This window comes from Accipiter gentilis, chromosome 23 (assembly GCF_929443795.1).
Source record: "Accipiter gentilis chromosome 23, bAccGen1.1, whole genome shotgun sequence".
Taxonomy (NCBI): Eukaryota; Metazoa; Chordata; class Aves; order Accipitriformes; family Accipitridae; genus Astur; species Astur gentilis.
The window spans coordinates 12,014,710-12,031,570 of NC_064902.1; the positions used below are offsets into that span (position 1 = coordinate 12,014,710).

Sequence of the window (16,861 nt, forward strand, 5' to 3'; positions counted from 1 at the left end):
CTGCTTCAATGTCCTCTCCTAGAAATTCTGACAGGACTTTCAAGGCTACAGCTTTGTAGGCACATTACAGCTAAAACAAACCTAGAAACAGGCTTTGATAAGATGCCACTCTTTGTACCACAAGAATTTTAACTGAGACATAAACTCCACATCTCCTACATGCATCCCTTCTTTGCTCCCCTTGTCCAAAGGTAAATCTTTAAAAGGAATCCATCCCTCTGGAATGGACATGGGACTTTTATTTGCCTCAGAGTTTGTCTCCTGAATTACAAACTCCTTCAGGGTCAATTTCCTACTTTTAGCCTTGCCTGGTCCCTGCTCTGATGCTCAGGTTTACAAGGTCATTTCCAATTCCTACTACAAAAGCACGTTCATGTCTTTGTCTCTCCTATTCAGCATGAAGTGGCTTTGCAGATTTTTCCCTTTTACTCCCCTCTTAAGTCTCTACTGCTTCTACTCTTCCCCCTTGTCATGCCTGAGGAATTTAATCTCCCTTTCAGGGTCTCCCTGTAGAAAACTGGCTTATTCCTCCCACCTCCCCATTCAGGCAACCTCCTCAGCATACCTCTGTCCAGGCAAACCACAGCTGCCGAAGTTAAGTACGTTGCCCAGGAAGCACAAAACAGTCTAGCCTATGAGATGCAAACATGTTCACAATAACTCATTCACCATACAGAAATATCCTCAACACCTCTGTAGCATAAGACTGCTTCACAGGATCTTCCAGCCATCACATGTGGAGGACCAAGTCTTTGCTGCTACAAATTTGCTCTTAGTGCTTAAATAGAAATGTTGCTGGAGGCAAAAACATAAAAAACAAATCAGTGGCAGCAATTTGTACCTTGACCAGATTATCTCAGGAAGAAGACTGTAAATTAATTACAACACAAAATACAGGGGTTAGCGGTCCAAGAGAAGATTACCAACCCATAACTGGATGCAAGTGGATTGGATAAAAACTAAAATTGGAAGAATGTTGTAAATAGTTCAGTTAATCTGCCTCTGCCAAATGGGCAAAGTAAAGCACAGGAATAAGTGCCATGGACAACCACACTACACAGGTGCGGAGACAGACAAGATGGAACCCATCTACTTGTTTCAAACTGTTCTTTCTACACATTACAAGATTTAGCTTTACCCCAAAAGTGACAAATGGCCACATTTTTTTTCAGCCACACCAAATGTCTATACAGATGGAGACAACAGTAGTTATTTCATGGCAAACTCTGACCCTTTTACGTCTGATTTCATCTTGGTTTGGAAAATAAGATTTCACTTAAAAGGTAATAAAAAACGAGCTACAAGGAAATTATGTGCCTACAGTCTCATATACCAGAAGCCCTGGAGTCTCTAAATCAGAGGTCAGCTGGCAGACACAAGATGAAGAGCTAGGCAGAGAGACAGTGGAAAGCCACATGGTTTTTGACAGTTGCCTGGCTTTTGACGGTATTTTACTTAAATCTGTCACTGCTAAACTTTATTGCAACAAACCAAAGAAGCAGCTGTTGTGGTCAGAAAAATTCTGGCCATTACTAGTTTTAAATCAAAACACAGACAACAACCACACTTTTAAAAACAAACACTGAAAGAGGAAAGGCTTTCAAGTACAAACAGGAATGAGAAACAAGATACCAAGATTATAAACATGTTTAAGAGTTCAAAGAATAGAAAGTTCTCACTCTAAAAACTATTAACAAATTCTGACAGGATATCAAATGTTAATTATTGTTTTAGTCATATAACATTTTACTGAACTATGAAACTGGGATGCATAGTTTTCTGCATCATTCAAGTATCAGAGACATTACATGCAAATTATTTGTTTATAGTGAAACAAAGTTGTATACATCCCCATTTCCTGTAATATGGCATTACATGACATGCAGCAGCTCAGAATGTCTCTGCCAAATTTTTTAAATACTAGCTTTTATCCAGAAGCCAAATACCTATTTTGTTCTGCATAGGCTGGAAAAAAATGTATGTTTCTCTTGAGGACACGGATGTTTGTACATGACTATTCATGGTTACACAATTTGTATACTATTCCTTGTATGGCATCAAACCCTGTAAGAATGAAGATGTGTGTTCCTCTATCCAAGAAAAGATGCTTAACTCACAGAATTTAACAATTTGCAAACATTAGCATGAGATATAAATGGCAACAGGATGAAGAGCTTTGTTCATATATTCTTTCTAAGTTAACAAACAAAAAAAAAATACCTAGAGAGAGAAAAACGGGAATCTTTTAGAATTTATCAGGCTTAAACAAAGCACCCGCATTTGTGAATGGCATACAAATTCTCTAGTGAACAGGCGTGTGCCCCTGACCTCTTCACTTTTACAGCCATAATAAGTCTAATGCTGCTGTAACTGCCTTCGTTCTGATCTATGGACATAGCAAGAAAACCACAGCTCACAGAGGCATTCACAGTGCTCTCAGATGATTACATTATCCCAAGTTTTGTATTTTCCTTCCAGCTACTATTATGCATGAAAGAATTAAAAGCGAAATGTTTCTAACACTTGAAAAGAAAAACTTAACCCAACAGGAGTGTGCCATCAAGGTCTGGGAACAACAATCAAACAGAAAGCTTTCTTTTTATTTGTGATGTGACTTAAAATTTATGTAAATCTCACTGTTTTGGGGTCCGTGATCCTTTTTTTAATTCTTGGGGAGGTAAATGTGAGGCTTACCTATAGTATCACCTCCCTTTAAAGCCTGCAAACATACAGAAAAACATACGGAAAGCCACAAATAAATGCACAGTTCTTTGCAGGAGGTAGGTTACATAGGAAAGATTTCTGCTTTGGTAGATGGAAACTTGATGGAGAAAAACTCCCTCTATAAGGTGCTCAGTACTCAGAGAAATACGTCTGCCAAAAACCAGCACAAAACATGCCAGCTTAGTACAGGTAAGAAACCTTATCCATGGACATGCACACACACACGCTCTCTGCAACAGGCAGGTCTATTCAGCAGGGGACAAAAAGAAAAAAGGCAATAAACTTTGCTACATCACTCAGTCATACAACTTGTGGGCACAGCAGCCACCTAAAATGAGTTCATGTTATTAAATTCAGTGGTTGATATGAGAAAGAGGAAAAAAAAGGACAGACGTAAGAGCAAAGTGAATCTGCTGATATTACAGAAAAAAACAGATGCAGGGAGAATGAAGACCACTAATATTTATCCTGTTCTGCAACTGGCAGCAAAGATCCACGTATATGAGCCTAACTAGTAATACTGATGGTATTTTAACCTAGTGATCATCAACCTGTGGGCTATTTCTAAGGGTCAACGAGATGTAGTTATGAAAAACAAATTATTGCCAGTCAAGTTAAATTTGTTTCAGAGGGACTCGCGTTTCTGCTACAAATATTTTCAGGGTTTGAAAGCACCTCTCCACTGCAGGATGTCAGTTCCTAGCAAGTCCAGCAAGCCATCCTCCATCTGTGTGACCCTTCGGGTACCAATGCCTCCTGATAAAACATTTCTGATACTCAAGAAGGATGGCAGAGAGAAGGAAAAAGAGCTGGGGACCAACTCTTGTCCCACTGTAGTCAGTGGGGAAATCCCCAGCAACCACCCGGCAAGGGTTTTGTTTACCAAGACCTCTGCTGTGGGAGAAATCCCAGGGAAAGGACCAGCCCTGACAGCCTCATTAAACATCTGTATTTCCAAGCAATAAAAGGCTTTCTGCGTTTGGAGCATCAGCAAACAAGCACACACTAAACTCAAATGGAGAGAATGCAAATGAACACATCTGAACACATATCACAGCCCCACAGAGACCAGAAATAGTATAAATGCTCCCTACCCGCAGTTCGGCTGGCAGGGCGCAGTCTGCTAGAAGAGCCAGATCTTCCTGCAGCCGGCAGTTACCTGTGGGCTCAATCGTCAGCACTTTCACACAGGTCCCTGGCTTGGAAGAGACTGGAAGAAGCACAAAAAAAAAAAAAAAAAAAAAAAAAGAAAGAAATAGCAGAGATGCCTAAATTCCTCTACAAACATTCTCTCCCATTTAGAGAAAAGAAAGACACTCCAGGAAAAATCAGTTTTATTGCTATTTAGCTTTTACTGCAAAACACATGTGATTCTTCTATGTAAACATGCATACAGGACTCCTCAGCACAGCTGGTGAGCAGGGCTGGAAGGGGATGCATGTATTGTTGTCTCTCCTCAAACTTCCACTTAATTCCTTGTGCTGGAACATCAACTGTAGCAAACACGAAGTTGCCACAGGCATATTTCAAGCCCAACCTGCTCTCTGCAATCCTTGTCATCAATTACAGTTGAGGACCGTTGATCAGGCTGCCCATGATCCCTGTAGGAGTGACTCACACAATGCCTCCCCCAGCTGACCACCACCCCCACCACTGACGGTGTCATCTAAGGCAAAGCCCGTGCCAGGGAGCATTTAGTTAAAATAAAGCTGCTTCTGTGTCTCCCTGCTCTGTCACATGCTCTCATGGGTCCCATTCCAGCTGTGCCATCCTAACTTCACTCCAGGGAACAAAGGGATTTATTCTTGTTTAGGTAATAAGTTCTGTGCACCTGAGTCTGTCCTCTACTCTCTACCTGTAGATCCCCAAAACACAAAGACCCCCAAAACACCTGGACTCCTGAGTATGCCCGTGTTCTTTGCAAACATTAAATAAGCATCGCTACCACCAAAGAGATCAAATAAACCATACAGAGATGGCAGCTTCATTTGCCTTTTTCAGACCTACTGTGTCTTCCTGTCATACCCTACCACCCTACACAATTAAACAGCCTAATAAAGGGAAAGCAAAATACACAATCATACTTTTGAAGTCTTGCTATGACCAAAGTTGCTGTGGAGCTCATTGAAGCCAACCCTCCCTGACTTCAAATGAGTGGCAACTCAAAGTACACCCAACTATTGTGTTACAATATCGCTGCCAGTGCAGCCTTTCCTCTTTCTGGTCACCTCCCTCCTGCAGTTCACTACCTCAGGTTTGTTTTCAGTTCAGCATGCTTTGGGGTGAGGACTGGAGCATGTAAGACATTCAGGAGTCCCTGGCATATAGGGAAGCATGTGGAAAAAAAATGGAGCACCACTGGAAAATGCAAAGTTGCAGTGGGAAGGCTCGAGATGCTGTTGAGAACTAGACAGATGCAGACTTAACTCTCAAGGACAAAAGAGTTAAGCGGCCCCACGTTCTGAAGCACTCAGAAGAATTTCTGACAGGCATGATTCACCACATTAAAACCCCTTGCAGGTGAATCACGCCACCTTGAGACCTCATTTTTCCTGACATTTTGCGCAGCATTACATGAGCTCCATCAGATGACTCCATTGGGCCGTGGGCGAAACAAGACCACGATATGCCACAAAAGAAGTTCTCCACCCCCTCCTCCATATTACTGCTGCACCCTTCAGATATGCCACCGCTGCACCTCAAATAGGCTGAATATCCCAGAAAGATACTAGAAAGGGAAGGATAATCTACCAATACAGGACAATCAGGTACCATCATTGCTACACACAGAGCTACACTAGCAAGGAGACAGGCTGCTCTATTAGCAGTAAACGCTACCTTCAGATAGATGACTTCCAGAGTAAATAAGCCAAGAAGAGACCTGGCATCAACACAAACAAGACTGAGTGCATTTTCTCAAAGAGCCCTGTGCACTTAGAGACCAGCATGAGAGAAGGAAATTTCTCACTGTTCAATTAGAAATTCTTTATGGCAGAGAGAATCATTTATATTTGTGTAGTGCCTATTCCAACAGTCGCCAAATCAGTCAGGCTCTGTAAGCGCTAATGGACCTAGCAACTTTTAAGCAGTAGTCAAGGGAAAGAGTTCTTCTCTTGGGATCTACAAAGCATCTGTGCACTTTCACAGTGACATGAAAGAACAGTGCTTTGTCTGAGAAGCAAATCTGTCATGAGACATTTCAGACACTGCATCTCTCAAATCCAAGAGCACAGGATTTGGTATCATAAGCAACTCTCTCCTAACAGAAATAATAAAAACCAAGTGACAGAACAGGAATAAGCTGTTGGCTGCAAGCAAGCAGCAGGGACCATCACCTTCTCGCAGGAAGTAGGAATGAAGGGTTTTCTGAAAAGAGCAACATAAACAATGCAAGCAGCTGGGGGGAATAAGACAACTACAGTTGAGAATGGAGGATCTTGTTCTTCTTCCCAGTCTAGCCAGCTATATAGCATGGAATGTCACCTACCAATTCACCAGCTGCCTTTGTTTTAGTGCTCAATACTTCTTTGTAGTCTTTTTGTTTCAACTGAGCCAATGCATCACAAAAAACAAGAGCCACAAGAAACCCCACCAAACTCCCAAACCTTTCCAAAAGGATGCCACACTCAGATACTTGCCTTATACATCCTCCTCCCAATGCCACGACTAGCTATAACCACAGATTCTGTACATCCAGTGTCTCCGCTATGAAGGCAAGAATCACAAACCTTGCTCTCAACCAATGTAGAAATAGCTGCAGAACGTTTATTTTCAAGTACCTCCACTTCTAAAGGAAGGATTATGGCTTAATCTGGACAAACCCCGTCTGAGCTCTTCCAAACACTGCAACAGTTTTTTTCCTGTTATAGCAACAATGTACATGTGGGGGAAAATATGCAAGCATTCACACTGAAGTCTCCCTCAGGTGCAACAGAAGGCACTGGGTCATCCTCTTCATGGTTTTCCTAAACTACTGTCTGTGCATGCCAAGATACTAAGTGCTTTTGAAATGCTGATTAACTCTAGATAATGAGATTGTAGAGACTGCAATTATCCACTGGAGCTGCATTGGCTTAGGTCTCAACCTTACAATACAGATGCAAGACACGATCCTGCTCTGCAGACCTGCACTTTGAACAAGCAGAGATTCCTAACACCCTAGAAGGAACACTAATGCTTTGTCAAGCGCCAGACATGATGTGATCTAAGATCTTTCCCAATTTTTAACTTCTATAATTCTTACATGTATTACTTTCTGGAGAATCAAGTTCTCCTGTCTTCCACATGAGATCAGATGAGAGAAACAAACTTTTAACAGACCTATCAGCAGTTCTGCCTATTCATTTGAATCCAACCTGCCATAATTAAAAATAAAGCCTAGTAGTTCCATCAGTGCTTCACACCACCCATTGATTATGTCTTCTGTCAGGCCTTAGATGTGAAGAACAGCTGCTCCCTCCCAAAGAACACAGAAATTAAATGATTTGTTCAGTGCCATCCAGGAAGTTTGTATTACATTTCCAAGCGGAGCATGTATCTGAAATTCCCAATCAACCTGAGACGTTAATTCACCATTTTCCATTTTTAAAACCCACCAAGAAGTCAGCTTTTTTGCAGTTCACAAATTTAACCACCAGACTTCATGATCCTTAAGTTGCCAGTGACATACTGTGCAATGGCTTCAGACAGCTAGCAAGCTATCCATCTTATTTTCCTCCCACAATCTAATTTTAACTTGATGTTTTAAGGTGGAGTGGTCTCCTCCACGGTCTCAGATAGACCATGGGAGAAAAAGATAAAAAGCTAAAAAAGAAAAAAAACAAGGGGAAAAAAAGACCTCCAGCATCTCACTAGACTACTCTGGTATCAAAAGATGCCACAAGATAATTTTGTTACCTGATTGTCTGAGTAGCTTTTATCTTCTCTTCATGGTATTCACCACCACACCCCTTTTCCACCACTTAATTAATAGACAAACTGTTATCTTAAACTATTTGTAGCAAGAAATCAAGAAATGCATTTCTAATCTCTTCAGATGCATGTTTACATTTGTGTTTACATGGCTGAGGTAAGACTTATGATACGGCTTCCAGAAGGACTTGCACCCTGGTCTACATGGGAACAGCTGTGCCGTGGTAACCTTGTACCCAACCACCACCAAACAATTGCACATGCATAAGGGGAGACATACACATGGTAATATCTTCCGTGTGATTTGCAGATGAGGAATTTTTTGAGCTAGAAGTATTGTCTCTATCTGTTAAGCCCAGCAACTTCAGGAGGCTGAATAATCAGAACTCATAATTCAAAAGGGAAAGGTGGAATAGCTACACCCTTACCTCTTAGATTAAGGAAGAAGATGCTATTGACTTAAAAGCTACAGGCTAGATTCTCTTCTCAAACCAAAATTAACTTGACTGAAGTAAAGGAGTTAACTCAGAGCATGAAATGAGAATCAGATGTTTTCAGCCTGAAGGTTTTGTTACCAGATTATTTTTTTTACATAATGACTAACACCGCTTTGCCCTACTTGTGCTGTTTCAATTCGTCTTCACGTGTCCTTTAGCTTGAGCTAAGGAGATGAATGATAAACTCCAACTGTTGGATTTCACGCAATAAGCTGATGTCATGATTAGATCACAAGCTCTTTGGATAACAAAAAGCCTTTAAATAGAGGATTGCATCATTTAAGGTTTGGCACATACAGGTGTTATATATATATACATGCTTTCAGAAATACTCCTCTGCTTTTAAAAAAGTGTTGTATCTCCCTCTGCATCCATTTTGAGCCAATTATCAAACGTTTTACTTTGGTTAGGGGTCAAATAAATGCAGAAAAGAACTTTTTATTGTACATATTTTATCTCCCCAGTGATTTAAACAAGCTCTCCGCTGAAAGGCACTTCACAATATACCCCAGAGTGCTACACTGAATGTCTGGCAATCACAGCAAAGTCCTGCTGCCATGGCTGCTCTACTATAATGAAAACATTCAATATAAATGATAAACATGCATGTGTCAGAAACCACTCCAGCTGCCCTACAGAGAGCCCATGACTGAAAACTATCATGCAGACATGGGAATTCCACAACAGAATTATTTTCTGGAAGCCCCAAGGGCACCATGAAACATCCGCCATGACACTTTCCTCTTTCTCCCTGAAAGGGCACACAGGCACGGCAGAGACAATGGCAAGTAAAATGCTTACCAAATTCGTAGACTTTTTTACATTTGGTCTCCAAATCATCTATGAGGTCCTGCAGCCGACACTGCTTGGCTAACCTCTTGCAATCATTTACATATTCTACGTCGATATCAAGACGACCTGCCAAGAAGAAATGCAGCCAGTTCTTTTAACCCATACCACTTAGGTGTAAAAATGGCAAAAATTAAGGACTAAAGACTTGATGGCACAGAAATTCAGTAGACATATCGCCTCACTTTTCAGCATCCAGTTACAACTCAGTCCAAGAAGCTAAGACTCAGTACTCCAGCACCCACCACTTCAATGAATCTCAGTTTGGCATATTCACATTCCCACTTTCCTGAGTCTACCCTAATAGCTTCATTCAAGAGGCCAAAGACCGAACAGGCTTATACAAAAGATGTCTAATTCCATCAGAAAAGAAAAAAATAGCAGCACAACAGCAGCCTGCATGACTACCACCATTGGCTACCTGGCTTTGGGTAAGAAAAGACTTCAGGCTCACAAGCTGTCATCCCAGAGTCTTTTAACATCACTGAAAACGTGGCAAGGAACATTTCTGAAAACACCGGACTGGGGAAGGAGAACCTTGAAGGTAAAGCTGTTTTCTGGCACCACCTCCTGGCCTGAAATAGTTCAGCACTTAGCATGCCTACAACACAGTATTTGGCATTTTCACAGAAGGTTTAGGATGAACTTCCATTCAGAAAAAATATTAGAAAGTAGTCAAAACATTCAGCACACACTGCTCAGGTCTGCCAGACTGAATATGTCCTGTGTGGGAACCTGGCTTTTCACCACTTTAGGGGATTGTTTTCCCAGATGACAATTTACCTTCCTTAAGTTAAAAATACATTCTCCACACACATCCAACCAATCTACCTAAGCTGTTATTTTTTTTTAATTGACTGTATAGCTATTGGCAGGACAACAACTGGCAAAAGGTACAAACAACTTGGAAGAGCTGGGGATTGCTCACATTCTCCCCTTCTGCCAGCAGAGAGGATGTGCTGGCAACTCATGCACCCAAACCTGGCTGTCTGCAAGCCTGTGCCACCCAAGCAGCGCTATGGCAGAAGCACAGACAGCTGCCCACCAGCCATGTATACACACACTAAACATTAAGTCATTTACCTGTGTATAGATACTGCAGAAGAGAGCCAAAGGCTGCTGGATTAATCTAAAACAAAACATGAGAAAGTTACCTTTAAAATTCCCAGGAACTTAGTAACGAGCTTGAAACTTGCCTGGATACAAACAAGATCCTGAACAAGTCAGAAAAACCCCACTTAAATAGCAACTCCCACACTGCACCCAATTTCCTTGCTCCTCACATAACTAATGCTGCTACTCCACCTGGCTTATACAGCTCTTTTAAAGTATCAGCTGATACTAATCCATGTACCTAGGGGGACAGGACCTGACTAATAGCAGTACTCCAAAGACACAAGTTGTAATACAGGCTCTGTAAAATCCAGTCTTTCACTGGTTGCAAACATTTCCAACTCTTCTTAATCTGAGAAGAAAGACAGGTTCTTGTACAAAGAGAAAGGCGAGACATTAAGCAATGTCCTGAGAAACTGGAAGTATGTTTGTCATGAGAGGTTTTGCAAAGCCACAATCAAGCTATAGCAATGTATGCCAGAGTATTGATGATTAATGGATGGAATGCACTTATGGCCTATTTAGTTCTTGCTGCAAAGGCAACAAAAGAGACTCAATTAGTGCCAATTATGGAGGTGATGTCTTCACCACAGACCACCTGTCCACCAGGAATTAGACAGACCCAACTCATCCCACAGAGGAGTTGTGACACAGCTGGCAGATGGTAACAGCTACCTGCTACTGCAATTAATTAAGATATGCTTGAGCCTATGACAGAGGGAACAAAGGGGAAGTACGCAGTCTACAGCCTTTTGTTATCTGAATAAGATGCTATTTTACTCCATTAAGTGCCTCCACAAGCTCCTTTCCTTGGCTAGGGTCATTCTGAGGCCCAGGAGCTATGCACTGTGGAAGTTAACCCTCAAACAGTCCTTCCTACTCAACTTTTCTCACCCAGTTGAAATAGGAAAAGAAAGGAAAGAGCTGGAAGCATAGACTTGCTCACCAGTGGATGCTTCAACACTATCATGTTCTTCCCCTTCCATTTGGTCTCAAACATTTCCGCAAAGTAGGCGCTGCGAGCACTGAGAATGCACCGGTGGGCACAGAAGGATTTGCCATGAACAATGAAAACAATATCACTTTGGTAACCCTGCTCCAGCAACCTGTAGGGAACAAAGAGAGGGGAAACTCATTGCAGAACGAGAAAGGAGAGAATGGAGTAAAGCTAGTGGGCGACATGGTACAATTAGGTCTAAATGATCAAATACCTCTGGACATTGCAGTCTCTCCCTGGCCAGTTAGAAGGCCAGTGTGGGGGCTGGTACTTTACATACTAGACTGGGATCTCTCACTCCCTCCAATGACTCAAAGAAGTTTAATTAGAGCAAGAGAGAGGCTGGAGAATGAAACCTTCCTGCCTCAGGTGAACACCTGAACACAGGAACAGATTTTAAAGCAGAACTAGTTGCCCCCAAACCCATCTCTAAAGGTTAATCCTGCTTTTAAATTGTCATATGACAAAAAGCCCTACAGAAGCACACTTTCAAAAAGAATTACCCCACTACAAAGGAAGGTGCAACAGTCAGTGTGCACACTTTAACCATGCAGCAAATAGGAGAGGACTTCATGTCACCCACCCTCAGAAGAAGGAAGGATGTTACAGGCATGAAATGCAGGCAATTACCACATCAGACAAGAAGCCTTGTTTATGATTGCATGCCCATACTCTCATTCTTTAAAAGGAAAAAAACCCCAAGATTGCTACTTCTTGTGTTTACAGCAACCATCACCAGCACTTCCTAATGCCCATGACTCCTTGCATATATATCCTCACAAACATGCTCAAGTGGTCAAATCAGGCAGACATCAGGCATCATACTCCTTCCAGAAAGCAGGACTAGTGCACAGAAAGGTGTGGGGTCACACAAGGAGATGACGTCAGAGCAGGGTCTTGAATGCTGATCTCAATCTCCTGCCACTAGAACATCCTTCCTACTAGTGTCTTGCCCAAAATAAAATAGAAGCAGTTACGTGTTTATTTTTTGCCCCCTACTGTTGCCCTTTGTTTCAATTTTAATGCAAGGTCTGTTTGGAATGAGAAGCAGCATACAGCACATTTTAGTTTTCCTGTGTGCTCAACCCTGCATCATCTGAGCCACAAACTCACCTGGGGAATGATAAATCACCGTGCAAAATTCTACTTCCCTGAAAGGCAGGATCTGATTTTACTCAGATAAATGAGTTTCCTTCCTCCCCTCTTCCCCACAGCTTCAGAAATTAGGACTCTGTAGCAATGGGAAGATTGTTGGATCTTTCTTGTTGGTTATTTTTTTAAACCTTTCAAACCTTGTTGGTTATTTTTTTAAAGTCAGTCCAATGGGAAGGAAAAAAAAACCCCACACAAACCCAAGTCTGTGTAATAACATCAGAACTACCAGGGTAGAAAAACAGCAAGAAGAAAAGATTGACACTATTCCTCTACTCCTAGAGCAAGTCAGGCTTCTTCTCAAGCTCTAGGCTAGGACTACAAGGTATGACAGGCAACTTTCAAAAACATCTTAAAATTAACACATTTTAATGAACAGAAAGAAGGAAATCAGCAGCGTCCCTGTAAGTCAGTTTGAGGCTTCTTAAGGTGCTCTATCTCAGAAATGAGATACCCATTATCACTGCTGGAAACCTCAGCTCACGGGCTATGGCACTTCAGGCCTGAAACTCAATTTCAGTTGACTGATTATCCTAAATCGCTGATGTGGTTTTAGTGATCTGATTTTCACTTGACAGTCAAGGACGACAGTTTAATGCTTGTTGTATAAAGACCAGTTTCTGTTGGCTCTGGAGTCTGTACCTACTCACTGGAGGCTATATTTTAAATGCACACATACCTGGAAGTCATCCATTAGGGCACAAAGAAACATCCCTTAGGAAGCTCTACATGCCCAGGAATGAGACAGGGTACTGATCAGTTGCCTTTCAAATCTGCCCTTAACAGAGAGCTTGAATATCCAGGTTAACAGCCAAGAAAGGATGACAGAATGCATTACGCATGATGCTGCCTCATCTGCTTACCGCTGCAGGAAGACATCATAGTAGTCTCTCTTCATGCACTTTGCCGTGATCTGTTTGTACTCCTTCAGCAGACGTCGGATGGCATCACTCAAAGCTCCGTACAAACAACGTTCCCCATCAAAAGTGTTTGCTTCACATTTTGCTCCTGCAAAATGGTCACAGGTACATGCCAGCAGGCAGAGTTAAATCCTTCTCAAGTATCCCTGAACGGTCGCTAAACGAGTATGACTTTTGGCTGGTGACACGTTTCACTGTGATCCCCTATGCTACTGAGCATATTTACAAAAACTAAGCTCCCCTTACATGTGTATAACCTAAAGCTGTTCTTCCACAGCAAAAGCCCTTTCTGAAGGAGTCATGACTCTTTTAAACTGAGCCTGGTAATAAGCCTCTCAGCATGGCACCAGCAGTGTTCTGCAAAGAAGAATCTCACTGTGCAAAGAGTACAATCACTTATTGGACTCTTAACAGCTCCTCCTAAAAAGCATTTCTGCCTTGCACAAAGCAAGAGATGCCTCTTTAGGTTACAGTCTGCTAGAAATTTGGAGGGCACTTGCATTTTGCTATTTTAGAATTACACAAGTGGTTGATTAAGATGCTCTGAATGCAGTGGAAGAAACAAACCTTTTGAGGTCTGACGCTGCACTCTGATTCCTCTGCCAGAACATGGAACATCACCACTACCTAAGGGAATTTGGGTGCTGGGAACCAAATGGGCAGGCACTTTGCCTGGAGAGTTTGTCTTGCTTTGTCTGAGGTTAGTAAAAGCACTTGCATTTCACCTTTAAGTCCTGTTTACAAAGCAAGGCTATCAGAATAGTACAAGAAAGTTTTACACAGACAGTTCTTCAGATGAAGTACGATTCTTACATCAGCAATGCACGCTCACAAAACATCAGCTGTGATTTCAGAAAGTCATGCTGCCTCGAGTCATCACAGAAAGTTTCCCTGTAGCAAATTCAAGCAGCAAATGGCCTGCAAGAGGGACCACGAAAGTGTGTCCAGGGCTCCCAGTGCAGCCTGAGATAGCTGATTGGATGGTTGGTTATAATAGAAGTTTCCACAAGGGACAGCTAGAAGGATATACAATCCCTACAGACCAGTATGGAGAAAGATGTTGCACCCATAAGCAGGACACTTTTGCTCACCATTGGCTAGAAGATAGCGTACAAGCTCCTCATGTCCACAGAGGCAAGCATAATACCTGACAAGATAAAGAAAATTAAAGATACAGTAGGCAGCAAAATTCAGTGTTTGGGCTCACCATAGCACACAGATCTCAGCACCGAGCCATGCCTGATAAGCTTAGAGAATGAATCCTCATAGGAGTGAGGAATTGCTACTGAATAGCATAGAAGTCTGACCCCAGCAACAGACCAAGCAGGATCTGTTCCCAGCACCCCTAGGCACTGCTGTCCTGCAAGGAGATCTCAAAGGTCCCAGTCCAAGTTCAGCATCTTCTGTTGCACCACCAGCTGGCAAATCCATCCTCATTTTAATGGAATTCATTTCATGGGCACTCAGCAATTCCAATGAATTCTCAAAAACACTCCTTGCTCCTTGTATTGTCAGTCTGGCTGCTGCATGCTATGATAACGAGGGAACAGCACCCACACTGGATGTACAGCAAATCTGCCCCTCAAATTCCTACTTACAATGTGTTTTGTTTTCTCTTTCACAATTGAAGCCTTTCATGATTCTCTTTCACATGGACCTCAAACTGTCTTACAAACTCAGAGAATCCTGTAACATGCATTGCAGCAGGCAAATGTTAGTCTACCTTTACTATGGCAAGTTATTCCATACTCAAAATATACTGCAGATATCTAAATGCACTTAGGAGGTAGAAAGCTCACACCACCCTCCTCAGCACCAGCATGGGGATTCCTCAACACCTACTGCATGTTCACAGCCTTGCCAGTGTCCTGGTTTCAGCTGGGATAGAGTTAACTGTCTTCCTAGTAGCTGGTACAGTGCTATGTTTTGAGTTCAGTATGAGAAGAATGTTGATAACACACTGATGTTTTCAGTTGTTGCTAAGTAGTGTTTAGTCTCAAGTCAAGGATTTTTCAGCTTCTCATGCCCAGCCAGCGAGAAAGCTGGAGGGGCACAAGAAGTTGGCACAGGACAGAGCCAGGGCAGCTGACCCAAACTGGCCAACAGGGTATTCCATACCATGTGACATCCCATCTAGTTTAGGAACTGGGAAGAGGGGGGAATCGCTGCTCAGGGACTAGCTGGGTGTCAGTCGGCGGGTGGTGAGCAACTGCACTGCGCATCATTTGTACATTCCAATCCTTTTATTACTACTGTTGTCATTTTATTAGTGTTATCATTATCATTATTAGTTTCTTCTTTTCTGTTCTATTAAACTGTTCTTATCTCAACCCAAAAGTTTTACTTCTTTTCCCAATTTTCTCCCCCATCCCACTGGGGGGGGGGGGGTGGGGTGAGTGAGCGGCTGCGTGGTGCTTAGTTGCTGGCTGGGGTTAAACCACGACAGCCAGACAAGACTGTGATCCCACAGTCACTTTGCATTTCACCAAGCCAAGCCTTCACCTGAAAAGACATGCCAGAATGCTATACACTTTGAGGGGGGGAAAAGCCTAATCAGGCCAAGAACAGACTGCTTAATCCAGGTAATTTGGTCACAAAATTAACCAGCTTTCTGAGCACTACTACAGCAAGCGTCAAGTCAGATGGGGAGACAAAGATATATAGCACAGCACCCGCAAAGAGAAGCAGAAATACGTAGCCAAATCTCCCAAAAAGCAGAACCTGAGACATTTTGTAACAGTGCTCCTAGCTTCTGATGCATAGAGAGCAAAAGAGCTCTGAAAGCCCTCCCACCCAGACAACACTCCAGGCTGCCAGACTCACAGAGGTGTACTGTCCCATTTATCACGGACATTAATTTCCACATCTCGCTGTTCAAGAAGGTATCTGGAAGAAAAAGGAGAGCAAAGTTACAATTTCATGCAGCTACTCACTCAGTCACATTCTCTTCTTTCAAAAGATTTAACTTTGAGTTTATACAGTAACTTCCAAAGGTATGACAGGATTTTGCATTCGACTTGGGGAGCTGTCAGCTGTGGCTGAAGGGGCATCAGTCAAATCCTCAACCCAAAGAACAGCGTTCTGCAGCATGGCTTGGCAGCCCTCTTCAATCTTAAGTGGTGCACATGGGGAAAGAGGGGAATCAAACCCACTTCCTGCTGAGCCCTAACAGGGCAGCAATCACAAAAGAAGCCCGAGCACTTCAGCAGTACCTTTACATTCTCCAACAATGCCCACAGCCTGGATGCTTACAAATAAGAGGGCAAGTTTACAAGGCCAAGGCTGGACTCCCATCCTGCTGGTGGCTTTTCTTGCCACAAGTAACAACATCGGTGTCACTCCAGGCTGCTCTTAATTCCTGCCACTTCCTTGTCCTGCACATTTAGGCTATATCAAATGCTGCCAACGCTCCCTCTTTGGCACCTCTAGAAGCCAGCCTTTGCCTTGTACCCAAATCTCCTACACAGCTGGGCTCTTATTATAGCCTGTCCCCAACTACCGCAACAACCATCTCTCCAAACCACGTGTAAAAGTTCCTTTCAGCCTGCACAAAGATTCTCAAGGTGGGTTGTTGGTTTTTTTTCTCATCCGCCACATCAGCTGCCCCTTTCACTCCCTCCATCTTTCATGTCTCAAACTTCTCTGACCACATTCAAAATCCCAAGCAACTCCGCTCCTTTCTACTCAGCTCCATGTAG

General features: G+C 42.7%; 1 protein-coding gene across 3 annotated transcripts in view; it reads right to left on the reverse strand.

Annotated features, from left to right (window-relative positions):
- The window catches only part of ABTB1 (ankyrin repeat and BTB domain containing 1), a 29,656-nt gene that overhangs the window by 11,541 nt on the left and 1,254 nt on the right, over positions 1-16,861 (reverse strand). For all 3 annotated transcript variants that reach the window (XM_049827062.1, XM_049827064.1, XM_049827063.1), the window contains exons 2-8: positions 15,987-16,049; positions 14,255-14,310; positions 13,107-13,251; positions 11,041-11,200; positions 10,065-10,110; positions 8,934-9,050; positions 3,819-3,934 (exon numbers count right to left, since the gene is read on the reverse strand). In XM_049827062.1, coding sequence (XP_049683019.1) covers positions 3,819-3,934; positions 8,934-9,050; positions 10,065-10,110; positions 11,041-11,200; positions 13,107-13,251; positions 14,255-14,310; positions 15,987-16,049 — 703 coding nt within the window. The remainder of the gene's footprint in view (positions 1-3,818; positions 3,935-8,933; positions 9,051-10,064; positions 10,111-11,040; positions 11,201-13,106; positions 13,252-14,254; positions 14,311-15,986; positions 16,050-16,861) is intronic.